This window comes from Brassica rapa, chromosome A06 (genome assembly GCF_000309985.2).
Source record: "Brassica rapa cultivar Chiifu-401-42 chromosome A06, CAAS_Brap_v3.01, whole genome shotgun sequence".
In the NCBI taxonomy this organism is placed as follows: Eukaryota; Viridiplantae; Streptophyta; class Magnoliopsida; order Brassicales; family Brassicaceae; genus Brassica; species Brassica rapa.
In genome coordinates, this window is record NC_024800.2 from 21,694,601 (window position 1) to 21,721,490 (window position 26,890).

The 26,890-nt window shown below is 34.9% G+C and overlaps 6 protein-coding genes, 1 long non-coding RNA gene and 1 pseudogene across 8 annotated transcripts; 4 read left to right on the plus strand and 4 right to left on the minus strand.

The window, feature by feature from the left end:
* The first annotated feature begins 180 nt into the window (after positions 1–180).
* Positions 181–1,970, plus strand: LOC117126139 (putative nuclease HARBI1). The gene is made up of 2 exons (XM_033273557.1): positions 181–887; positions 1,802–1,970. Exons 1-2 carry the CDS (start codon positions 181–183, stop codon positions 1,968–1,970), a joined length of 876 nt encoding a protein of 291 aa, XP_033129448.1.
* Positions 1,971–2,182: 212 nt separating this feature from the next.
* On the minus strand, positions 2,183–6,590 carry LOC103874280 (eukaryotic translation initiation factor 3 subunit B). Of its 2 annotated transcripts, XM_009152691.3 has the most exons (9): positions 4,620–6,590; positions 4,438–4,507; positions 4,269–4,332; positions 4,112–4,183; positions 3,783–4,037; positions 3,601–3,675; positions 3,427–3,524; positions 2,537–3,353; positions 2,183–2,446 (listed from the first exon to the last, which is right to left on the minus strand). In XM_009152691.3, the coding sequence occupies exons 2-9, from the start codon at positions 4,494–4,496 to the stop codon at positions 2,390–2,392; spliced, it is 1,497 nt and encodes a 498-aa protein (XP_009150939.1). In that variant the 5' UTR covers positions 4,497–4,507; positions 4,620–6,590; the 3' UTR covers positions 2,183–2,389. The 2 variants fall into 2 exon arrangements, with proteins under 2 accessions (XP_009150939.1, XP_009150938.1); XM_009152690.3 differs by having other exon boundaries at positions 4,438–6,590.
* A 5,354-nt stretch (positions 6,591–11,944) lies between these two features.
* On the minus strand, positions 11,945–12,979 carry LOC103874283 (annotated as a pseudogene).
* Positions 12,980–13,071: 92 nt separating this feature from the next.
* Positions 13,072–14,008, plus strand: LOC103874284 (arabinogalactan protein 41). Its single transcript, XM_009152692.3, has 2 exons — positions 13,072–13,407; positions 13,734–14,008. The coding sequence occupies exons 1-2, from the start codon at positions 13,290–13,292 to the stop codon at positions 13,805–13,807; spliced, it is 192 nt and encodes a 63-aa protein (XP_009150940.1). The 5' UTR covers positions 13,072–13,289; the 3' UTR covers positions 13,808–14,008.
* Positions 14,009–14,386: 378 nt separating this feature from the next.
* WRKY30 (probable WRKY transcription factor 30) lies at positions 14,387–15,749 on the minus strand. The gene is given in 3 exon segments (NM_001302060.1): positions 14,387–14,903; positions 15,153–15,287; positions 15,460–15,749. Coding segments are annotated over 3 exon segments (942 nt in total).
* LOC117125782 lies at positions 14,871–15,328 on the plus strand. Its single transcript, XR_004448165.1, has 2 exons — positions 14,871–15,101; positions 15,135–15,328. It is a non-coding gene; the product is annotated as an uncharacterized LOC117125782 (long non-coding RNA).
* A 1,744-nt stretch (positions 15,750–17,493) lies between the features above and the next one.
* LOC103874286 (RNA polymerase sigma factor sigE, chloroplastic/mitochondrial) lies at positions 17,494–20,453 on the minus strand. The gene is made up of 6 exons (XM_009152694.3): positions 20,255–20,453; positions 19,210–19,940; positions 18,647–18,793; positions 18,324–18,560; positions 17,993–18,256; positions 17,494–17,920 (listed from the first exon to the last, which is right to left on the minus strand). Exons 2-6 carry the CDS (start codon positions 19,894–19,896, stop codon positions 17,723–17,725), a joined length of 1,533 nt encoding a protein of 510 aa, XP_009150942.1. The 5' UTR covers positions 19,897–19,940; positions 20,255–20,453; the 3' UTR covers positions 17,494–17,722.
* A 2,035-nt stretch (positions 20,454–22,488) lies between these two features.
* On the plus strand, positions 22,489–26,736 carry LOC103874287. Its single transcript, XM_009152695.3, has 4 exons — positions 22,489–22,935; positions 25,433–25,547; positions 25,887–26,138; positions 26,211–26,736. The coding sequence occupies exons 1-4, from the start codon at positions 22,691–22,693 to the stop codon at positions 26,544–26,546; spliced, it is 948 nt and encodes a 315-aa protein (XP_009150943.1). The 5' UTR covers positions 22,489–22,690; the 3' UTR covers positions 26,547–26,736.
* Positions 26,737–26,890: the final 154 nt, after the last annotated feature.

Sequence of the window (26,890 nt, forward strand, 5' to 3'; positions counted from 1 at the left end):
TAAACTTTCAGACGCCAATTCCGCATGAATAAGGGATTATTCATGCGTATTGTCGATGGCCTTGAACAATTCTTTCCATTCTTTCAGCAAAGAAAAAATGCAACGGGGAGGTGGGGTCTTACTGCACTACAAAAATGTACGGCAGTAATTCGTCTACTTGCTTATGGAAATTCGGCTGACATGGTTGACGAATATCTCCGACTTGGTGAGAGCACTGCATTTTCTTGTTTACATCATTTCACTGATGGGATAATACAGTTATTCGGAGATGAGTATCTGCGACCACCCACAGCAGAGGATCTTCAACGACTACTCGATATGGGAGAGAAACGAGGGTTTCCTGGGATGGTCAGGAGCATTGACTGTATGCACTGGGAGTGGAAAAATTATCCAACCGCTTGGAAAGGACAGTACGCCCGTGGCCACGGAAAACCGACTATTGTCCTAGAGGCCGTAGCTTCACAAGATCTTTGGATTTGGCACGCATTTTTTGGTCTTCCAGGTACCTTAAATGATCTTAATGTCCTCGATCGATCTCCTGTGTTTGATAACCTCTTAGAAGGTCGAGCTCCCAGGGTGAGGTACATGGTCAACAACCACATGTATAAGTTGGCATATTACCTCACAGATGGTATATATCCAAAATGGTCAATATTTATCCAAACTATCACACTCCCTCAAAGTCCTAAACAACAGTTATTTGCTCAAGTTCAAGAATCAGTCCGAAAAGATGTCGAGCGGGCTTTTGGAGTATTGCAAGCTCGGTTTGCGATTGTGAAAAACCCGGTTCATACAATGGCCAAAGAGAAGATAGGGAAGATAATGAGAGCATGTATCATACTACACAATATGATAGTTGAAGATGAACGAGATGGTTATTCAATGCGGTATGATATTTCAGAATTTGAAGAAGGAGAATCTTCCAGAACTTCGGAGGTCCTAAACGCAAACCCTACACTAAACGAAATCCCGACAATTCTCAATAATATATTTCCCAACCGAAATGATCTTCGTGATAGGCAAACTCATGAACGATTGAAGAATGATTTGATCGAAAACATTTGGAATAAATTTGGCGATGAAGATTAATAATTAGTATCTTTATATTTAAACTTTGTATCTTTTAATCCTTGTATCTTTAAATTGAATCCTTGTACCTTTTATTTTAATTATGCAATTAATAAATTTTCAATTTCAATTTTTTTTAAAAAAATTATATTTTATTGTTAAGAACTCCGTATTCGGGATCACCATTGGACGAGTTTTTTGGACTCGAATCCTTCACTGTTCAAACAAAAAAAACAAAAAAAAAATATATTAAACAATTGCCAAGGATCCCAATGTGGGGATGACCATTGCAAGTGCTCTTACGTGTCATGTGGCCCATTATAATTATTAAACTGATCAGTTATAATTATATTCTACATTCACAATTTAAATATATTTTTTTTCATCAGTTAAAATAGAATTCTTGTGAAATAGCTTTTTTTCTGTCACTATCTTGTGAAATAGCTTATTGTAAGAAATAAGCATGAATAATTGGTGTTATTCCGAGGGATGCGGGTCGTCCACAAAGTAGACAAATAATTGTTCAATAAAATGCCAAAACAGTTCACGGTATGGCCTATAAGCAATGATGTGCTCATCAACTGCCCTTCACCGCCAACGATCACACCTTCAACGCCTTATTTTCTATCTGCGTGTTGACTAGCTTATTGTATGCTTGGAGGTCGAATCTTCCATCAGGGAGAAACGGTGTCTTGATGGCTGTGATCACACTCTAAGAGACCTTATGTCATAGGTATCACAGCTACTATTGGAGAGACCCATCTCGCATTCTCTCTTGTAGCCCTCGAATTGATGCGTACGAGGGAAATGGAGGGCAGAGTCAATGGAGATCAAGACGTGACCTTTCAAAGCTGCCATCCTTCAACGTTGGGGAACGTTGCAACGAGGCAACAATCAATTGAGCTCCGGAGGGAGAGGACCGTGGGCTTTTTTTTGATCAAATATAGTAACTTATAACTGTTAATAATGCAGCTGCTATCTCAAGTCTTCTTACTTTGTAATATAGGAATCAAAGCTAGCTATATGAGTTGAACAAATGTGCTCTCTGCTAAACAACAATGAGATAGCATGTTTGAATCGTAATCAGATACTACTTAAACAAAAGCAGCGTACATGTGCTAAACATTCAAAGGCATTATCTTCCTACCTCTATTGGACCAAATAGTAGTTTTATAACAAGTTAATGGAGTGCTAACAAAAATAAGAAAAAACAAGTTACTAGAGAGATCTTGGAAACGAAAGCCAAAACCAAACATAGCAGAGAAGTTGACAAATAACATAAAAAGTTTAAATACTTGCATAAACAGTAAAGCATTCTTCTTCACTGCGTCTTAACCATGTCATCATCTATGATTCCTCCGTAAGGGCGCCAATCAAGCTGCAAGCAATCAGAGAAAATAAAGTATATGAGTAAAAGCCAGTAGTTATGTATTCTACCAAGAGAAACTATGTCATAATTGTACGTTACCTGCATTATGCGATTTTGACACTGATGAACAAAAAGACAATCTCCACCGGAGGACCAGATAGTAAACCTATCAAGAGGGTCATTTGGATCACTGCACCAATCACTATCAAACTCCTCTTGTGGTATCGTAGACACCGTTGCAACATATTTCCCACTTGGATTCCAAACAACCTGGTTGGCCTTCACGTTTGCAACTGAGGAAATTTGAGCAAGCCGATCCACATCAAAAAACTCAAGCTTGCCCTCTTTCAATCCAGCAAGAACCACGAGATTGCCGTTGGGCGACCAAAAGAGGGAATCTGCTTGCTTGTTGCTCAAAGTAGTAAGCTCTGTGACCTTTCCAGGTGTCTTCATCGAGTAGAAACTGACAGATAGGGTTGGTTCGTCTCCGTAAATCACAGCAAATCTGTGACCGCTAGGTTCCCACGCAAAAGCCAGGATCTTCTTGTCCACCTTGAGAAAATCCGTGGGTATGCCTTTCTCTTTGATGCGGAAAAACTCAAACCCCCCATAAGTGTTGACAGCAAGGTACTCACCATTGCTCTGCCAGTGCATCTTGCAGTCGCCAACAATAGCGGTAATTTCCTTCTCTGCCAGCTTCACCTCGTCGGGGATTTGCAACAGAAGAACCTTGAGAGGCTTCTCGCCACACAGTATTGCAAGCACAGCTTCTGTGGGAGACCAAGAAATATCTATAACATCATCAAGTTTCAGCGGTGCCTTGCCCAACAGGTTGAAAGTCTTGGTCTCGTAGACAGATACAGTGTTGCTTTTGCTAAGCGTGGCGAAGTATGTATCATCCTTACCCCCAGCCCATCTGCATGAAGAAACATTTACCATATCAATAAACTTGTGTAATAATAAAACCGAAATGCAGTTAAGAAAAAAACCTTATCACAGGCCACTGGGGGGAGTCAGCAACATCAGCATTATTTAGTCCAACGATTCCTGTCCCAGTGCTCACATCGAAAATCTTTAGCCAGAGTCCCTGCAAACAGCACAAATTAGAACAATTTTGCAACAAAGAGAAATTATGGGAAGAAAAGAAGGAAAGATGCACTCACATTTGGGTCAGTTGGGTCTGGTCTGTTATAGGTTACTAGGTATTTCTCACCTGGGGAAATATCAAACTCTTCTACCTTCAAGAACCAAAAAAAAAAAAGAGAATCAAAAGTCTATTTAAAAAAAAAAAAAAAGAGAGAAGGCATGATTGGTTATTTTCAAAATAAATACGAAGAAGACAAACCTGATAGTGATTAAAACGCATGAGGCGGCCAAAGTCCGTATAATATCTTGAGCCCCAAATAATGACCAAGTTGTAGTTAGATGAGACAAAGAAGGAACCTAGAGGAGACCACCGCGAAGGCAACTTCTTATCAGCAGGATAACGGAAAAAAGATACGGTTTCATCAACAGACCAATTATCATTCCATATAAGCTTGTCAAGTGTGCCATCACGGATAAATAATTGATCCAAGGCTCCAACTCCAACGTTAAAGCACTGCAAAGAAAATATATATTTGGTTAGCAAGCATCCTAACCTAGCCAGCCAGATGAAAAAAGACAGTGACGCACCTTGGAGTCCAAGGGTCTGTCGAAAAACCTCCTGGTCAGAGAAGAAGAGCATGGAATACTAGTGGGAGGGTTCTGCACAGAAACACAACATAGATATGTCAAAAGAAAATTGTTTCATACTCAACACATAATTGAACGAATTAGAAACAGTGCCTACTTTGGTTTCGATCTTGATAAACTGCAAGTATGATTCCTCAGGGGATCGACTAGATCCAGCTTTGCTATATAAAAAAAGAGGAACGATTGTTCAAAAACCCACACCACATATACGTTGAAATTGCATCAAAAAGACCATGAAAGAGAGAGCCAATAAAAAAAAATATCACCTCTCAATCCTCCTATATGTACGTCGTCGAGTACTAATCGTGCAGGTATCACCTCTCATTCTTCTCTCCACTTCAGCATCAGCCATCCCGTAAAAAGGATGGAACTTTAGTTTCTTTTTTCCTTTAAGAATTTTTGTCTCTCAATGTTTATATCTGTAAGTACGGATGATGAAAAAAAATACCTAATTCTTCGTCTTCTCCGATGAATCTGTTGTTGATTGGGTGAAATTAGGTGTTTTTGCGGCTTTTCAAAGTTCTAATTGCGAGAGGCAGAAACCCTAGATCCAGAGTTATGTAACTTTTCAAGTAATATTAAGCTTTAAACGTAAAATTTTTGGGTATTGGATTTAGAAGTTTGATATAATTTAAAAGAATTATAGTTTCCATTAAATTATAGTGTTATTCAATTTCTTCAATTCTTTCAAAATCTTGTGTTATTGGATTAAGGATATCAATTTTCTAATTTCTTTAAATTCTAATGTTATTCAATATTTGGTAGATTTTGTAGTAATATTATTGGAAAGAATTTAATGGAAAAAGTATATAAAAATGTGAAGAACCAATTCGTTGCTCTAATGAAGAGAATTTATTATCCTTCTAGATATCGTCGCACGACCGTATACTTCTTCCAAAACAGATTCGAGTTAAGAGCATGCAATAACCTAAAAAGCTCATTCTCTTCATCTCTTCTCCTTTTTTCACTGTTTTTTCTCTTCTCTTTGTAATTTGTATGCTTCTGTTCTGATGTGGTCAAGCGCCTTATCTTCAACTCCAAGTGATCCCAAGATCCCCTTCAGCACAGCCACCTTTGGATCTTCTTTGTCTTCTTTACTTCTTTACTTTCTTCGCTATACATAGACAGCCATAACCAGTGTCGTCCCTATTAATTTGGTGGCCTAAAGCACATCAATACAATACTAAAAGTTGAATAAGAGCTCCTCTCATGCTGTCCACGTCCTCAATAATAATCAACCAATAGGAGGTCAGATTTCCGCCACGTCAGCAATAAGAGGTCAGAGTCTATTACTAAACTCTGCGTTTTGTTGAATCAAACCGATAGGTCATCTTTTTTTCATCAAGCTTTTCTTTCTTTGTTGAAGTCTCACGGACGCCTCCATCTCCAGTGCTGCTTCTCACGCCGTCTAGGACCTGTCTCGATGCCGCTGCGTCTCTGCCTCCCCTCTGGGCCTCCAACGACTCAGTGCTGCATCTCCTCCTTTGTGAGGGGCTCTGTATCTCCTCCTTTGACTCATTATACTATGCGACTCCAGATTTATTTTCCTTTTCTATCTGTCCCCGGCAATAAAGATTGGAAGGGGCACTGGGATCAAGATGGACAAAGGCTGGTGTTACGTCTCTTTCTCCATGTGTACAAAGAAGCTTTAGCGGACTGTATCATCCTTCACTTGTGTCTTGTGTGGCCTGAAACAACACTAATGTTGTTGGTGTGCTAAGGTATATTGGATCCTTTACCTTTTATTAGATTTGGAATTAAGAAACACACACAGAGGCAACAATATATTTTATAAACACTTAATTGTCTGCAACGTATTGTGTGTAGATGAGTATTGCTGATGAGACTGCTGAGGGCCTGTTTGTTGGCTTCGATGGGGTAATACTAAATTGCATCTCATACGTGCATATGAACCTGGTCATCTACTGGTACGTAGCTATCGCATTATGTAGCATCATCCTACAGTTTCCTCTGGATCTTTTGCCAGCTCTCACATTTAAAACATGTAACTTATAGGCTGGGGAGGGAGTTAACTCAGAAGAAGAAGAGGCTCGGTGGAGAGCTGAGCGTGAAGCTGCAGAGAGAGAAGTTGCTAGAGTGAGAATGAGACAAGAGTAAGCACTTGCTCCTGGACTGTTTATTTCCCGTGATAAAGTAGATTTTTGTAAGGTTCCTGAATGGATAAAGAAAAGGGAGGAGGTTTGAAAGCAATACCAAGATATAAACATTGTATGACTACGTTGATTCACTTGGATGCTAGAAACAGAAGAGTATAGCTTAATCACAAACTTTCCAAGAACGGTGTATGGAAGAGAAAATGTATGAAAAAAATGTGTTGTATATTGTGAATTGGAAGAGAAAATGTATGAAAAAGTACAATTGACTAACATTTTTAAAAAGATTAAAAATAAAAATATTGATGACAAAATAAAATAATTATATATTGGTGTTAAGCTAACTAAATGATTTCTAACAATTATATATTGGTGTTAAGCTAACTAAATGATTTCTAACAATGATAATATATTAAATAGTAAAAATTATAAGAGAAAATAGTGAGAATAATACGAAATGATTTGTTGAATAAGTCATCATAACTTAATCACATCATTAATCATAATAAAATAAGTACTATTATAAGTTCAGACATTTTTTTTGCTGCCATTTCAACAAACGAGAAAAAAAAACATGATACATCAGTGCAAAATTTTAAAAATTTATAATAAAATTCACATTTTTAACACTGGAATTTTGAACCATATATATTAACAATACATCAAATGCCCTATAAATAATTTTTACGGTTGTTTGTTATCTTTTTGGTTTAGCCTTTGGTAGTAAAGCAAATTGTGGAATTCATTATTTTTAATTTTTTGTTAATGTGAGTTTGAAAAAACACAAAAAGAAAAACAGGAATATATTTCTCAAATATAATAATACATAAATATATAACCTAACATATATTTTGTAAATATTAAAAAATAACAACTGATATCAAATTTTTATGCTACTTGACTATTTTCCAAAAAAAGAAAGATAAAATTTGGCTTTTCATTTTCGATTTTTTAAATTATATAATTTGAGAAGAAATGTATTTAAAATCCATTAAATTCAAGATAAGCAAATATTGTGAAGAAAGTAAAATATTTATGTTTTAGTGAATTGTTTAAATATAGTATAACAAATGCATAATTTCAAAAACAAAAGAAATAGTAAAATTTGTAGTAAAAAATATTGAAAATTATAATAAAATAAACTGAAATTTTCATTAAAATTTAAAATGTGTTTGTATTGTTTCATTTATTTGCTTACCCGCCCAATAAAACACTACTCTTAACGTGTTGGAGGAAGCCGAAGCAATGATAAAGAACATAATAGTGGAAGAAGCCACTATTATGTGAAGCTCTTTTTTTTTCTACTTGCAGGAAAAAGGGTAACATTAAGATGGCTGAAAGAGTAGTAAAGTGTTTGCTGAAGCTGGATCCAGATGTGCACATATCTAATGCTTGCTATTTATGTGTTTTTCGAAGAGGCAGTTGAACAGAAGGTTTTCATGAAGGAAAGACAAGTGAAGAAGGAAGTACGTGCAGTTCGATGGAGGTATATTACAAAGTTCACGAGTTTGTTATTCTTTTTGCCGGAAAAGACACAATAGATTCTCAAAACATCAACAACAAATTCAGTGTCAAGTATTATCTGAATCTTTTCCTGGTGGACGAAGAGGATCGTTGTTACATCAAACAGCAAGAAATGACGTTGTACAAGCTCAAGGAGGAGACATTTTGATGTTTACAGAAATAAAAGAACAAATAAGAATTTTTCAGAACTTTGTAAAGCATTTTTTTTAAGATTTATTTTTCCTGTATGCAATTGGTTGGAGACTAGGAGTCATGAAAGTTAAACAATGTAAGTTTGTTCAATAATTTATAATCATAGAATTTTTCTTAAGTTATCAACAATTACTTTTGTTTTGTAAGTTTTTTACTATTGCAAGTACAAGCTACATATGATGATTAATTTCGGTTATTTTATCCAACTTAATACTTATGGTTTACTCTCTACGTACACAAACACTGATTTTTTATTTCAAGGTAAAATAAATAATAATATGATACTTCGATATGATGAACCATAAAGATTATATGAGTAATATTGAGGTTTTTACATAGCAACGCTGTGAACCCCTTCTTATCAGCCCCAAGACAAAATATTATAACCATAATTTCCATTAGTGAGCGAAGGCAATCATTGAATATCAACTAAAATTAATAAATTGTCAATCTTTTTTAAGAAAAACAACTACATTCTTTGGATTTTCTTAGGGAAAACATACATATAGCTATTAGAGAATATTATTATAATTTTAATATTTTGTTTTGCTGTATAAAAACAAAAATATTTGACATAAATTCATGATTTTTTAAATGTACATCACTTTTAGATTTCAATTGTTCGTCATTTCACCACTGCCTTAAGAACGAATTCATATACATTTTCTTATCACCAAATAATAAATAATAAATATTAAAATTTTAAAATATACATTGGTTAATTTTAACGTCCAAATAATAGATAATCAATCTTAAATTTTTTAAAATATACATTGGTTAATTTTAACGTAAAAACAATGTTTGAATTATATGTTAATATAACAATATATTTATAAAATTCAAATAAATGAGATAAAAGAATAATTGAATTTCAACTAAAGTTTAATTTATTTTCTTATTCAGTTTGTTTACCAAGTTATATGTATTTTGACAATGAAAGAAAAAAATATGAACTTTAATAATTTTAAAAATTTAGTCACCAAAACCAATACAAAATAGATTTTTTTTCTAATAATTTATATAGCATTTTCAATCTATGTGTAAAATATGTAGTCAAATACAGATTCTATAATAAACTAATTAAATTACTCTAAATGAAAGAAATCCGGGCGTAGCCCGGAAAAATATCTAGTTAACATAATAGCCTCATATTTTTTACTATCAAGTAATTATATATTAGAATAATTTTTTGTAACTGAATAGTATTAGAGCTAGAGATTATAATAATAAAATATGTTTTCAACGATGAATCAATATTTAGCAGATAATAATATATTTATTTAAATTTAGTAGGAAACTTATAATTATGGCAGTTAAAGTTAGTAATATATAACTCTAATACTATTCAGATACAAAAAAAATATATATTCTAATATATAATTACTTGATAGTAAAAAATATGATATAGAAAATTATTAAGGAATGAAAATAATCGAAGAGAGTCATATTATTTTTTTATTTGTCAACAAAAGAATCATATTGTTAAGTAAGCAATATATTATATGAAAACTGACAGAAAAAATAGTGGAAGGATACATATGTTTTTAAAGAAGTGCATAATAGGAGTTGACTATCGTATGTCACGAGTATTAGCAAACAATCTGAAACCACTACACTAAAACATCTCTAAAATGTGACCTCTAAAACTATTTATTTGATTGTGGCCTAAAACACATGCTTCATCAGCCTTATGCAAGGGACGGGCCTGCCCATAACCTTGGGAGATAAGCTTCTATCACGTCTTTGTTGTAGTCAACAATATCATACTCACATGAAAATAGAATTTTGTTGTAATCAACGAATATCATACAAAAAACTTCCAAATTCAAATTTATATATTTTTATTTCCTTTAGTATGTTGTTTGATTTAGTCAACAATGACATACTATCCCTACAAAATAGTACTTACATAAAAGCTTTAAACTTAACTTTACGAGGCTTTATATATAACCCGTGTATCAAAGTCAAAAGATAAAACTAAACAGAACACACCGACAACAAACTTTCAGTTTCTTAAGATTCATTTTGTAACTTTTAATAGGTTTCCTTTTCATGAATCAAAATTTTCACGAAGAAAGAGACATCATGATGGATATCGAAGAAACAAAAAAAAGATGATTTTGATGCGAGCATATTTCTTATGGTGGTGATGGTTTCTAGAGATGCTCAGTTTCAAAACTCAAAAAGCGTCTCCTGGGTTAACATTCTATAGAACGCAACGCCTCCTTCGCCGACCAGTCACAATGCTCGGAGAACGATACATACAGAAGGTATTAAATAAAGATTTTCAACACTTTCGGGTGTTGTACCATATGTTTTCAGATGTGTTTCTAATTCATGTGCATTCCTTTAAAATTCTTAAAGAAAAATAAACATGAGAATTATGTAAATGCATTAAAATATCAGCGAATCTTAAACGACTACAAAAATTATTATTTATGAATTTTCTCAAATTCTATTAAATTCCTCGATTAAATACCATCCCCTTAGAGTTTAAAAATGTTTTATTTTAATTATTGATAGTTTATTTTGTAAAATTTTAAATTTATTTTGATTAAATTTGATGGAATTTAGGTTTTTCTTTTCTTTTTAGATCCTAAGTATCTCAACCCGATCCGGACCCAAAAATTACAGCTATTTTAAAGGTATTTTAATTATATATCCGAACCAATCTGGATACGAGAAGAACCGACATGAATCTGAACCGAAAATTTAAAAATGTCTATTGAATCCAAATATCTAGAATCCGAAGGATCCGGACCAAACCCGACCCAAAGACCGCAGAGTGTCATGAGTTATTCTTTTTTACGTTTTTTTAATCTAATTTTATGTCCAGTTATTCCTTACTACTCTCTCTTACTTTTATCACCTATCATTTATTTTACCACTAAATACTTTAGTTCTTTTGTCAATTATCAGAAAACAGATTAACATAGTGATATCTCATGTTTTTATAGGCTTTTAACATTTCATTTGAATGCATTTTGATCATTAGATGGCATATTAGGTGTATATATTACATTAATTAGAGTGTTCATTTGCATATCCTAGGGTTTGGATTGCACAAATGAGAAGTTTGGGGCTAAATTGTGGGGTTATTCCTACAAACTACAAAATTTGTGGTTGAATTGAAAACCATCATGAGACGAGGGATCATTCTGCAATTAAAAGGAGGTCTAATCTGTACACCTGAAAACTTTGTGGTTGATCGGAGGGGTGTATATGTAATTTCCATAGTTGTGGGGTGATCGGAGTAAATATTAAAAACGTCAAGGACCTGTTGTGGAAAAATATGAAAACCAGCCAATGGAGTTGTGCGATCTTCTTCTCGCCGGATCTGGTGCACAACGACGACGGCGAAGGCTAGGCTGACGATGAGTTGTGGTTTCAGACCGTCACGGAGGAGCGCTCGACGAGGAAGACAGAGACGAGACTGAAGACTCACGCCTACGAAGGCGGGAGAGGAACGTGGGCTTATCATACACATTGCATGACTTCAATTGGTTGTCTATTTTTCTGTCAAATGATAACGCTTTACGACTTAAACTATCTCAAACGTTTTAACAAGCCATCTAGAATCTCTCCCCACAAACTGTAGTTTTATAAAGAAAAAAAATAAAGAATGACAATTTTCTAAATATTCACCGGTCAAATCATTAATACTAAATTTTGTAACTGGAAGTAACCGGAAAAAAATATTCAAGACTCATAAGTTTGTCTTGGGTTGAGACAAGAATATTCATAGCACAATACTTCGTTTACAAGTACAATTGATGTACTCCTCCTTGTCAGTTTCACCATTATCTAGCTCCAATTCTATTACTGAAATCAAATTTGTGCATTGCCACAAACAACAATCTACTTCTGTTCATACATATTAAAAAAAAAAAAAAACAATTTCCAAGCTTTCACATAAAAACCAAAACTCATTCATCGACAGAAACACAGAACATAAAAAGATATTTTGATACTGAAACGTTTGAGTCCAATACATTATCATTAGCTTATAACTACAGAAAAATATATAAAACACCAAAGATCCATAAGCAGAGTAGTAACAACTTGGAACAATTAAATCTATCTGCTATTGTTGAGAATGGAACCCAAAGTTCCCAAAACAGCAAAAGCAAGCAAAGGGCTGACGTCAAGCGTATCAAAGACGGGAGGGATAATGTTCCTGAAGAGATTGAGATAAGGATCACAAAGATCCCTAATCGCAGACAAAGGCTGGCGATCCCAAGGGATGTTGGGGAACCAACTCAGCAAAACTCTAACCATCAACACGCCACTGTAGATATCCAGCCACTTGGACAAACCGGCCGCGACGACCGTCAACGGCGTGTTGAGATAGCCGGCGGGACGGTCACGGATCGCCGCGAAGAACAGAGGACCGGCGGAGGAGATTCGGATGGAGGCTTGGATCTGCGGGGATAGGGGGGAGAGTTTGTGGATTAGGGATTTGGTTAAGGTTCCGGCGAGGATCGCGAGGGTGGTGAGTGATTTGGTTGAGTCGGAGAAGGGGAATTGAGGAGAGGGTTTAGTCAAAGAGAGTGTTGGAGACGGTGGTTTTAGGGTTTTTGAGGGAGAGATTGAAGGAGGGTTTGTAGGGGAAGGAGAGACGGAGAGGAGGAGGATTGCGAGGATGGTGGAGTGGTGGGAATCTAGGGCTGACGTAAAGTGAAGGGGAGCGAAGGGAGAGGACGTTGGTGGTGGTCGTAAACGCCATTTTAGTTGCTCTGAGAAAAGAACAAAACCCTCCAGTTTCAGTATTATCTTGAGTGAGGAGACAAAACGATGTCGTTTAGACTTCACGTTTTGGAATTGACTTTTCTTGTTGTGTTCATCTTTATTATGGCGTTGACTCTGACGTGTCATGTGGCCCATTATAGTTATAATTATATTCTACATTCACAATTTTTGGATCTCTCTTTTTTTTACCATCAGTTAAAATAGAACTCTTGTGAAATAGCTTATTGTAAGAAATAAGCATGAATAATAATTGGTGTTATTCCGAGGGATGCGGGTCGTCCACAAAGTAGAAAATAATTGTTCAATAAAATGCCAAAAGAAGCTCTCAAAATTCTCATTACCTCTTCTCTCGCTTTTGCCTAGCTTTTCGTTCCTTCGTTTTCCTCTTTCTCTTGTTCTTCCCTCTCTAAATCATCACCCATAACTGAGGGAGGGAAGAACGTACAAATCCTTTTAAAACTGAGTATATAATTGGTTATTATATATCAAATTAAGCAGTTAAAGAGAAGAGTGAAAGGGAGAAAATCTCTACTTTGAAAATGTCGGTGTCTAAACTTTTCTTCGGAGCTCTTACAATCGTATGGATAGTTTTCTCCATTTTTTTCCCAATGGCACAGGCTCAGTCCGCAGCTCCTGCACCGGCTCCGACAAGCGATGGTCAGTTTACTTATATGCCTTTATACTATCATTCTTTAGTAACCAATATAACTTATAATATAGAAATGACTGTGACTGTTGAACAAAAAAAAAGACTCTGATTAATAATCTGAGTCAGAGAGATTTAGATATGATGTCCCAAAATATGTTACATGTGTGAATGCATATATCTTAAACTTCTCAGACATGGATGCTCCCAAAGAAAACTAATTAATATATGGCATTAGTTGAAAATAAGGAAAATACTGAGTAGGAACTACCCTTAACCAACTAGTATACAATTGTACAACTCTCTATATTTTGATACCCTCTGTTTTCATTTGCAGGAACAACAATAGACCAAGGCATAGCATACGTCCTTATGTTGGTGGCTTTGGTCCTCACTTATTACATCCATTAATCCTTTTGTCATTTTAATTTTGGTCTCTATTTAGTTTAATTATATTTTCTCATTTTGATTATAATTAAATGGAGACCATAAAAGTTATGTGGTAGAGAAATTAACGAGGTTTTCTAATATTTGGAGTGACAATTTTGAAGTTCATTTGTATAACGTCGATGTGCGTCAACTGTTGGAAATATATTTCATCACTTTACATCTTTCTTCATTCCCATATTCAGTATCTTCAGTGGCATTCTTTATAACTTAAATTTTAAAATTAAAACCCAAAACAATTATTGATGCCACTGTGAGTTCGTATTGACTTTTAAAGATACGCTTTGTAAAAATCAATCTCTGACATTGCCCGACAAAAACTAAAGCAAAGAAAGCTTTATTTTGCAATAGAAAGATTCAAACTTGTTGCAACAACATTTGGTAAAAGAAACATGGATCTCAAAATAAGGCTTATTTAATAAGCAAACAAAAACATGATTAAGAAACTAAGTAGGACTATTGATTTGGAAATTGATTAGCTATTATGAATAAACGATCTCTTAATAGATCACATAACCTCTTTCTCTTAGTGATTAACTAAGATTAGAACCCTCCAAAACCTTTGAATGGATTATTTGGATCAAAGCTTTCAAACGGAGATTCCGAAGGAGAGTTTGATGTAGAGTGAGAAACCGAGCCAACACTGTGAGAAGCCAGATAATCATAGTTGACATTAGCTCCTAGATCACTAGAGAAACTCGTAGATCCGAATAGGTCAATGTTCTGATCTGCCAGTTGAAGCATCATATTGTTGCTCTCTAGAGTTGGGGTAGAGGACAAATGATATTGAAGGGTTTGATGCAAATGTGCTTGATGATTGTAGTTGTGATGACCAGCGTCTAGACTTTCCTTCACCATCTCAAGATTTTCGTGTTCTTGTGGCTGGTTTGGTTCAAGAACTCGCACCGGAATGGCTGAACGTACATTTGCGGCTTGGGAGCAAGAATGTATTCCTCGGTAACTAATCTCAAAGAGCATCTGATGATTTTCGTTGGATCTCTGGACTTGTTTGGTGGCTTCACATCTTTGAGATTTTCTATACGTGCATCTATAGTATCCCCTGTACCAGAAAAAAAGAAAAGAAATTATAATATTAAAAGAAATTATAATATACTGACTTTGTTTTCTCGTACGATATGAATTTATGATTATAAAAGTTTGGTACTTGTGTAATACTACTATGTTTCTGTCACATTTCCGGGCACAAGTTTGTCGGTGATTAATAAATGAACACGTTAAGTTCAGGAACTATGCAGAGGTTTAGACCAAAAAAAAAAAAAACTATGGAGAGGTAATTTACGAGACTAACCTTGGAAACTTGGCTCCGAGGATATCCTTTTGGCCGTACTTTCTCCAACTGAACCCATCGTCAAGAGTTCTATCAATCTCAGCTCCAGGGGTAATTCTGACTTTTTCGGTCCACCTTGGCATTGACTTCTTTGAACTTCAAAATTTCACATTTCAAATAGTTAGGAGTTTATATATGCAAAAAAACATAAATAGAAACGCACATTTATAACAAGTTTAGTGGTTTATGCTAGCTAGTATCGTCGTTGTTACATTATCCAAATTCAAAAAATTCATAAAAATGATAGACTATTTCAGTTATAGTATACCTCTTGATGTTTTGGTGGGGTTCTTGGTCGGAATCATCGCTCTTGGGGCTTCCTCCACCGTGGATATGAGGAGAAACTTGGTCGAGTTCGGCGGGGTGGTTCATAATGGTGAGAGACTTGTGGTAAGATTCAAGAATCTTCTTGGCCAAATGTTCACGTGATTCTTGATCAGATGAAGAAGAGCCGAGTTGAAACTTGAGCTCGTGAGCATAGTCTCTTCCTTCTGTCATCAGCTCGCTGATCTCTTTCTTCATCTTCTCCCACTCTCCACTATTACTTTTCCTCTCCATTACGTTAAGAGAGTGAAATAATATGGTATATGGATTAAAGGTGGTACAAAAAATGTGTTATTAAGAGGATGTATGTGTAGTGTGCATGGCTTGCAGAAGATATATTTGAAAGAGGGGAATATAAAGAGGATTTCGTGAGAGAGACAGTGTTTGACTTTTTGACTGAAGAACGTTGGAAGCTGATCTGGCAATAATAGAATGGAGAAGTGAGACTGGTCTTTGGTCAAATAATTTGGAAAGTCCAACCTGCTGACCAGTTCCTTGCTTCTCGATCCTTTATTTTTGGTTTTTTTTTTTTTTTTGCCTTGCATGATCTAGTCTTAAAATTAGGCATACAATCATGTTAAGCAAATTTCTTAATTAAAATATACAAACATATTTTTGCTTGTAAATTTAACTTGTAATATTTTTTTTAAACTTAATTTAACTTGTAATACTGAGCTTACAGAATACATATTTTCGATTAAAAAACTGAGCTTACAAAGCACAAATTCTGGAATGAGGAATACAAAAATCCATCACTACCATAAGTTTCTCTTATTTACATCTTTGAGTTTAGGTGGTGACACAATACATGACTAGTACTAACTGCAAGGAACGGAATGGGGTCTAATAAATGGATTTCAGATTGGTTACATAGATAATACATGTATATTATTCCGGATTACTACTATAGATGGTATGAGTGATATATAGTAGGGAAATTCCGCTAGAAGTGATGAGAGAAAATAAAAATAAAAATATATACCATATTGATTACCTAAAGTTTTCCATTGACTGAGAGTTGGAAGTGGAATTAAAACGGATCGCAACTAAGATAAAATACTCTAACACAAGAGAAGCCACTTAGCGATTTAGATTCCTATTTAATACGATAAGCAAACAATAATCACAATCACACACTAATTGTTTCAGACTTTCTTAAAAACTGAATCATCGTCTTCTTCAAGGCCAGCAAAGGAGAAAGATCCGAAAAACTTGTGTTCTAAACTCACTGTATTCATCATCATTAGTACAAACACAATTTGCCGTCCTAAGAAGCGCACTAGTTACAAACACGCCAGGGTAAACACAAATTCATGACGTTTACAATTCAATTACATCACCGTCATTATAGAATAACAATGGAAGTGCGACTACAATTTTGTGATGATATTGGCTTTTGACCATTCTAATGTGGCTTTGTATCAAAATTTCGTGTTAAGGACACATTTCTTTTTTAAAATTGATTATTAGGCATATTTTTCATCTAACGTATAAATAAGTACAAAAAGTTACTTTGACTGGTACAAAATTCACTTGGAGGATATTATCAAGCGTCTATATTTTTCATACGTACAGAACAATCTATAGACTATACTGTTTGCGTATAATTTGTAGTGGACGGTGGACTCAGAACCAATCATGATAAATCGAATACGGCAGGAACATTATGATTTGACAAGGCAAAGACCTAAAGGTTCGTTCGTTGCCGTGTTATAGACAGTGAATCAACGGTGTCACACTTACGTCAACTATGACTTTTGTACGTATCTTCACCACCGCTCTTAACCGGATTAAAGCTATTTGAACTCTTGTACGTATCTTCACCACCGCTCTTAACCGGCATTAACCTATTCGATTACAATTTAACCGGACTCAGAACGGGTTAAATGATAACTCGCTTCACAATGGTTCACTTTCCATGCAAAATTTTTATTTGTTTTTGAATAAAGTTAATGTACAACGGTTAATACCGGTTCGATTTTTGTAAAATATTTGTATACCAGGTCTCAACCTTTACACGTATAACATCTCGGTATCCGCTCAGTATAATAATATGATATTAATACAACGATTACTACTTACCTAGCTATAAGTAACTCTGATATTATATACACAAACTATAACAACGTTATAATACTGTTTGAATCATACCAATCATGCGCTCAAATGGTTTAAGTGGGGAGGTTTGGTTCGGTTTGCTTTGGTTTTCAGATGATGTACTGACGAAGGTAATCAACTCGAGCCTGATGCTTGAGCTTCATCAAAGCCTTGACTTCATGTTTCCTAACCATTTCTCTGGAGATGTTGAGATTCCCAGCTATCTCTCCTAGCGTCCTGTCTCCTTTCCCGTCGAGACCGTATCTTTGTCTAATAACAAGACTCTCTTTAGGCTTCAGTGAATCCAGCTGAAATAATGAAAATGTGATCAGTTATTGCTCACTAATTGTGTTAAGAAGATGGAAGGATTGAAACGTTACCACGTCGTCGAGAGCTAGCCTGAGAAGAGCAAGTTGTCTCCGGTTATCAGCTCCTACACCATCAACATCCGTGATCCCTTTGATGAACTCTTCTTGAGTAACCGCATGTTTTGAGTTTAGCGAGTAAACCGGTTTAGCTGCTCTCAAGACTTCACGGTATCTCTCGGGTGAGATCTTGAGTCTCTTAACCACCTCTTCCTCTGTAGGGAGTCTTCCAAACTCAAACAATAGCTCCATCTTTGCTTTGTAGATCTCCACTCTAACCTGAATAGAATCAACATGTAAGGTCCCTGTCAAAACAATCTAAGGGACAAAGAGGGTAGTAACGTACCGATTCAAGTCCAAAAGGGACACGAGTGAAGTTAGAGGTTGTCATAGACCGTATGACGGCATGTCTGATCCAAAACAAACCATAAGTTGAGAGACGTAACTTCCTTTTAGGCTCAAACCGGTCAATGGCAGTGATAAGCCCTCTCATACCGGCTTGACACAGGTCTTGGAACTTCGGTCCGTTGGTTAAATCTTGAAAGTATTTGTTCATAACAAACAATACAAGGCGGAGATTGGTCTGCAATGCAAAAAAAAAAAAGACAATTAAGTTAAAACAGCTTTTATAAGAAAGTTCAATGTAAAAAAAATCTTATCGACACTCACCTTAATAAGTTTGTTCCTTGCAGCCCTACCGATTTCGATTTTCCTTTTCACTTCAGCCACGCTCATATTGATCTCTCCAGCTATTTCAGCTTCCCTTGGCTCTCTTCCCATGCTTTTTTGCAATTCATCTTTCACTTGAAGGAGTGCCTGCAATGTTAAACACCAAACATTTTCAGCATACAGTGAACTTGGCCTGCGGTTATTAACCGAACCGAACAGATTTGGTTTTTGGTTTAGTTCAGTTAGAAGATTCGGTTCAATTCGGCAACTAAAAAAGAAATTCGGTTTTCGGTTCAGTTGAAAAAAAGAAAAATTTACCAAACAATACCAATCTTAACTAAAGTCCGGAACCTTTCTAACTGCACTAAACAAAATCAGAACCAAAATAACCGAACTTAACCAAAAAGGTTCTAATTTTATTCAATTTAAACCGATAACTGAAAACCAAAAACTTCCGTAGAAAATTTTGAAATCAAACTAACCAAAAACCGAACCAGGCGTACAGTGAACCATCTCTACATCAGCTACATGCAGGAAAGTGAAGAAAAAGGTTAGAAGGATACCTTCATAGGTTGCATCAACTTAAACAACCAAGTATGTTCAGCGGAAGAAACAACAGGAGGTATCTTCATTTTCTTCCAGTCCAAGCTGACTATATCATTAGAAGCTGAGTAGTCTCTCACTAGCCTCTCGATCTTCTCCTCCTCTTGCTGCTTCTTCGTTACTTTCTCCCTAGCAGAAGAAGAAGCGTTGACCGGTTTCTCTTGAACGTTTCTCTTCAACGCGATCCGTTTATCAAGAGTCAGACGCTTCTCCTTCTTCACATTGTTCCTCACAACTACTTTCTTCTCTTCTCCACTCTCTTTCCTCTTCCTCCTCCGTGGAACTCTCACTTTGGAGCTGCCATCGATACCGTCTTCTTCCTCGAGGGAAGTTGCAGGAGGAGGGCTAAGCTTGTAAATGCTTTCTAGTCTTGCAGCGGCTTCGTTGTAATCTAAGGGACAGGAAGGAGCCACGTGTTGATCTAGAGATTTTGTTGTTTTCGTGTCTTTACATGGCTTTCTCCTCGTTGCTACTGCTCTCTTCTCCTTTTGCTTGTCAATGATCAGAGATGAGTTGGTGGGAGTGGAATCATCTGCTTTGAAAGCGACGATGGATGGCTTTTTCAGTGAAGACCGTTGTGTCCGAAGATCAGTGCTTAGCCCGAGAGGTGATCTTGCAGCTGAACTTGAAATAAACACGACTCCCATTACAATGAAATCTTTCGAAGCTATCACTTCTGGTCTGAATTGTGCTGCAACATAAAAAAAAAGTGTAAATAAAAACTCAAACTTTGATACATAACTACATAAAAGGTCACTAAAGGGCATAAGAATCAGCGATCAAAGTCTACTTTAAGCATTTATAATTTTTTTCTACCAAAAACATAAAGAGAACCCAAATGCAAAGCTGGAACCTTTCGTGAGCATCGAAGATTATCAACAAACAGGGAGAGAAATAGCTAATTTTCTGCTGTTTTGTATAAAAATTCGAAAACTTTATTCACTAAATAAGATCGCATGGAAGAAACTAATGTTCGATATCGGCGAAGAACGTCGCTAAGCGTACCTTTGCCGTGTCGAAAAGAGAGAGAGAGAGATGCTTCTTCGTCCGGTTTAGATTCTGCTTCACGACTTTTTTTAAATAGAACAGAGAAAACAATTAAATTGATTAATGACGATATGTCGCCTTATATTTCGAATAAACTATTAATAAACCCCAAAACTTTTTAGCTCATCAATTTAAGCCCACCTATCACGTTGCGGAATAAATATGTTCTAATGTTTTATACCTATAGATATTTTTCTTACATTACTCAAACTACTGAATATTGCAAGAATCTACGGTTTCATAATCTGCGGTTTTCCGATTGTAAAAAGTTTGCCTAGTTGTAAATGTTTTATCTAGATTTATTTAGCTATATGTGCAAATAATTAGAAGGCAAGGAGTAAAGATGCCAATAAACCTATAAATTTGGCTCCTCGGGGAGATCCAACGGCTAAACAAGGCTTTAAAAGAAACCAACGGCTGCGACAGTGCACAAGCGGAAATGGAAAGAGGGTCGACGTGGCCAATTTGTAGTGGAGGAGAAGATATTTCCTAAAGGGAAATATTTGTGGTTATGGATCAGGTAATACAGACGTGGATGGTCTTCTCAGCATTAGTGGGACCCAAATAAAGTGGTGGCTTTACAATCATCTACGTAGCCTTATTAAACCCCATTAAATTTTCATTGAAATTTTAAAAGTCAATAATGTTCAAATTTAGCATGAAATTAGTAAATATAAATAAATTATATTTAATTTATGAAATGAATTTGGATTTATGTATGAGCTGTTTACGTCTAAGAGTACTTTTCCATTGTTTGTTGCATGTTCACATACTTTGTAACTGAGGCATACTTTTCCTCTTACTTTAGCTATTTTTCTCTCCAAAAAACCCTTCTGGTGGACAAACTTTCTAACTATGGTTAAGTCTAAAGGAGCCAAGCAATTACATTTGAGATTGTCGTTATATGGGCTGGTTGTAATAAATTAGTCAAAAATTGGAAGGTACATGAAACAGTGGGATTATTATGAGCCGTTAGATGTATATATTTTTGGAAAGGATTGGACAGCCCTCGTTTAAAGCAGTACAAGGATGCTTGAAGCGGTAAAAGAGATTTATTAATTGCTTATTCTTATCTTCTTTCTCCTCTGAAAGCAGAAAAACCTTCGGCGACCAAATCTGTGGGTAATGTTTCGAAGAGACCTAGATTATGATGGATCCATCTTTGTTTTGGTGTTGTTCTGAAACGATGTCTACCTATGTTTTTGCAGGTGCAACAACTTGTGGTCACGACATGGACGAGTATTGCATGGTCATGTCCTGTTCATAAGAGAGGACAACTGCGGTACTGATGTTGTGGGGAAGGTCTTCAATGCCGAGGACACTAACCGTAGAACTTATAGCTGCACCACCAACAACGTTTTCGACCATACCGTCGTCACTGGCGGGCCGAGTTCCTCCAACGCCAAAACGAAACCGGAGGAGGAAGAAGTGAAATTTCCATGGTCGAGAAACCCTGGTCACGACAATGTGGTCACACCGGCACAGAGGGAGACGCGTAAACTAGAAGTGGTCGACGAAGAGGAGTTCGAAATTCCGCCCCTGTTTGTTGCAAAGAGCCGTTTCGGAAGACGGCGATCTGGTAGGGAACACACGCCAGTGTATGCATGACGAGTTGAAAGGAACTAGTTAGAAATAAGGTTATGTAAGAAAGATTCAAGATTTCGGAGAAGAGAATACATACCAGTCATTGTTCGCCGGAGAAGCGGCTAATATCAGTGACTCACTTGGAGGATGGCGAAGAAGACGGCATGATTCTGGAGCTGCGCCGCGAAGAGAACAATCGACGATGTATAGGATTCAGAGACTGTGTTGAGTAATTGTAGATTTGAGAGAAGAGAAGATGAAATTGTGTTGAGTAATGGGAGATTTAGGAGAATTTCGGAGATGGATACGACGTGAATATATAACTGCGGTGGGGAGAGGGGAATAAACAATATCTAGGGTTACGGTAAGGTGGATGAAATTGGCTGAGGTAAAAATAAAAAATAAAAGTAGCGTAAAAGGTGTTAACTAAACTAAAGGTGTAAAAGTGTTAACTAAACTAGAGGTGTCTCTGGTTGTGGGGTATTTAAGTCATTTGAGTCTAATAAAGTACTGGACAAGTAGAGAGTATGTCTATATGATATGGAAGAAGGAAAAAGTATGTGTAAGTGTAAAATTTTCTTGATCTTTTGAGTCTTTATTCCATCTCTAAGTTTGCTTTAACTTGGCCCAACACAAAGCCCGACTTAAGTCCTATAACTGGAGGATTCGACACGGTACCGTTTCAATAAGTCAACTATCTTCTACCATCTGCCACGTTCCACTGAATTAAACTCCATGCACAAAGCCACGTAAAGAGTTCTCTATCTCCTTTCCAGATCCGACACTCTTTCTCTGTCTTTCTCCAACCAAATGGTGAAACTCGCTACGGCGCGTGAGATTAGAACGTACGGCCCTCGGCTCGGGAGGAGCAGAGCCGAGTACATCAACGCTGGTCTATACCTGTTCGCAACCGTGGTGCTTATCGGCGGATTCACAGCAACCGGATTCTCATGGGAGCCAAGATCCGGCCTCGTCCTTATTCTCTTGGCTCTTGCTCTTATAACTGCCGTGAATGTTCACGATCTCGTAGCTCATTTAGCCGGAATTGATTACCGGTATGATATGCTATTTAAAACCAAAGAACCATCATGCATTTGATTTAGTTTTTTTTTATGTTACTGTTACTTGACTATTGCCCTACTGGAAAACTATCCTTGATATAATCTTGTGTGTTATAAATAAAGCTCGATGTGTATCTGTGATATGCTTGTTTTAGTTCACAAATGTTGAGGGATTAATATAACCAACGTTTTGGTTCCAGTTATATATATATAACTAGGATAAGACCCGCGCCTTGCGCGGGATTAAGTTATTATTTTTATTATATTTTGGAGAATGAAACAATAGTTTGGTTTCATTTGGATTACGGGTGTTCAATCCGAATATCGGATTGGTTTTGGTTCGGTTCGGTTTTTTTCGGTATTTGGTTAGTAAAATATAACTAATATTCTAAATCCATATTTACTTTGACTTTAGTCTTTCACATACTTTTGAAAGATTTCAACTGGACGACTAAATTGATCAGTCAATCTTATTGCTTTAAATCATTAGTGTTTATATATATATATATATATATTATTTAGTTTGAATATTTATTAAATAAAAATTCATACGCGTTATATTTTATGATCATTTGTAACTTATTATAACAAAAAAAATAATCTATTGATCACAAAATTTTCAGAGTGGGAATATTCAAATTTCTAATAATATATAGACGTTTTCAAAAATTCAAATATAACATATAAGAAAAAATATAAATGTTTTTATTATATATTTAATGTGATTTTTTAATATCTTTCAATAATATAAAATTAAAAAAAGAACTAAGATACCAAAATTGTTATCAAATATTTATTATTCATAATAATTAATTTTCATATATACGTTAATCATATTAGGTAATTTCGTAGCTTCTAATTAAGGAAAGTGCAAAAAAAATTTTGGTAGATTATTTATCAATTCGATAGTTAGTTTAATAAAAAATATAATGTAAGTCGAGATGGACCAACCTATTTTTCTAAGAATAGTATATTTTATATAGTCATTTATTAAATGAGAATTTATAATCATACAGTTCTATGATCATTCATATCATTTTATAACTGAATATTTAAATCATCGATAACAAAATTTTCAATGTGAAATCTTTAATAAGTTTATAATTTATAAATGTTTTTGAAAATTCATTGAAAGTTTTAATATTAAAATATTTATGTAATCTTATGGTATATAGTATAATCTATATATATATATATATATATATGTTTTATTATTAAATGATATTTTTTACTCATATGGTTTTAAAATAATGTGTAGATAATATTAAATACAAGTTCATATTAATACAATTTTATGATCATTTGTAACTTATTATGACAAAAAAATAATCTATTGATCACAAAATTTTCAGAGTGGGGATCTTCAAATTTCTAATAATTTATAGACGTTTTGAAAAATTCAAAATATAACATATAAGAAAAATTATAAATTTTTTTATTATATATTTAATGTGATTTTTAAATAATATAAAATTAAAAAAAGAACTAAGATACAAAAATTGCTATCAAATATTTATTATTCATTATAATTAATTTTCACATATATGTTAATCATATTAGGTAATTTCGTAGCTTTTATTTAAGGAAAGTGCAAAACATTTTTTGGTACGTTATTTATCAATTCGATAGTTAGTTTAATAAAAAGTGTAATATAAGTTAAGATGGACCAACCTATTTTTCTAGGAATAGTATATTTTGTATAGTTATTTATTAAATAAGAATTTATAATCATACGGTTCTATGATCGTTAATATCGTTTTATAACAAAATATTTAAATCATCGATAACAAAATTTTCAATCTGAAATCTTTAATAAGTTTATAATTTATAAATGTTCTTGAAAATTCATTGAAAGTTTTAATATTAAAATATTTATGTAATCTTATGGTATATAGTGTTTAATATATATATATATATTATTTTATTATTAAATGATATTTTTTACTCATATGGTTTTAAAATCATGTGTATCTTCTTATAATAAAAATGTTAAACCATTGATCATTAATTTTTAACATAATAATTTTAATAGTTTTAGTCATTTATTGTCGTTTTTAAAAATTCAAAATATAACATATACGAAAAAATCTAAATTTTATTTTTATAGCTAATTTGATTGTTTAATTTATTTTAATAATATAAAATTAAACAAAAAATGATGGAGGAGATATACATTGTTATCAAATCTTTATTATTAAACTCATTAATTGTCATATATATATTAGTCATTTATGGTAATTCCGTAGGTTTTATTTAAGGAAAGAAAATATCATATCATATCATTATATCATATAGTTTGACCAACTTATATATCTAACAACATATAAAAATTGAATGTGGACCTACTTATTTTTTAATTGAATGTAATTGACTACCTAATTGAGTGCCACCTATGCATTGGGGCCTCTTTTAATTAATACAAAATTGAGGTTACATCTTTTCAAATGTTCCTCAATTAATATATAAGGGATTTTTCTTTTTGTGATTGTAGTTTAAAGTTGATGGAGTATGATTTGCAACTGGGGCTAGTGGAATTTGCCGTCCCTCTGGTTCAGATAGCTGGTTCGGTCGTCTTCTTCTTGGGTATCCTTTTCGTTTTCAATCAGGTAAATATTTTCATTACTGTCATTATATCATTGACCCTTTACACCTGCGCATTTTGAATTCTAGACTAAATTTTACAAATATGTTTGAGTATGTAAGTAGTATTATTACTGTACTGGAGAGAAGAAGAATGAAACTTGGTTTGCTCCAGGTGTTACCATATTTTACAATTAGCTAGTATTTAAAAAGGAGGCATTGTCTATTAGGTATACATTCATCGTGCATGGTTCATGTCACAATTGTGAGTAGCTTTAGGTTTGTATGACTAATTACACGTATATATATATATATAGTCATGTGCTGACATGATTTTGTTTGTTTTGTTTATTGGGAATATTTAGGCGGAGACAAAACATGGGAATAGTGGAAGAGAGAAGCACGCTTTAAACATGCTTATTGCGGGTCCTTTGCTTTGGGTGATAGGATCGATTCACAACTCGTGCCAAATCTATGAAAGAGCTGACAGTCACGTCCAGATACTACAGCAGTGTGTTCACATCCCTTTCTTGGTTGGATCCCTTCTCTTCTTGGTTTCCTCACTTCTCAATAGCTTTGATCAATCCGGGTCATCTCACACTGCCTTGAAGCTTCTTGTAAGTACTTAGAAAAAAAAAACTTCCGCAGAATTTGAAAACCGCATCTTACGTTAACTAGTAACTTTGTAGGGGAGGAGATGGATTTGGCTGGGTCTTTCCGGGTCAATATGTCTGTTTGTGGGAGGACTGATGAACGTTGTTAAGGTTTTTAACTTTGTTCAGATCACTGGGCTCCGCCTCGAGAAACTGAGGGGTGGAGCACAAGACCGGCTTCTTGAGGAGAGGGAAGGGTATCTCCCTCTTGTTGCTGAAGAAGAAAGAATAAGGAAAATGGAAGCTGACCAAGCTTCTAATAGAGCCAAAACTCGGTCCCACTTAGACTCCAAGGAGGGAGCTGGTGCTACAGAGAGCGTGATGGGAACCTCTCAGACACCGTACAAGGATGTTCTCTTAGGACAGAGCTAAATATGTCACGTCCACATGTGTTTTTTTGTGCTACATTTCTAATCTTTTATAAGTTGAGATCACAGGTTTTACCGTGAAATGGATGTTAAGATTCGTTTCCTTTTTGGATCTGCTGTGTTGTCAAGTTTTATGAGATATTGAAAATTTGAAATGTTTAACAATACATCAAGACTTCAAGTCTTTCTACCTCTTTGATTCTTTGTCATTAAACCGGAGATATATCTGGTTCAGTCCCCTGGTTTTATATTGGGTTAAAAAGCCTGCTTAGAGCAAAAAAGATTATGAGTTGTGGGGACCCTAGTAGAATCAATAAAGAACTTGGAAAAGACATGAACAGAAACTCA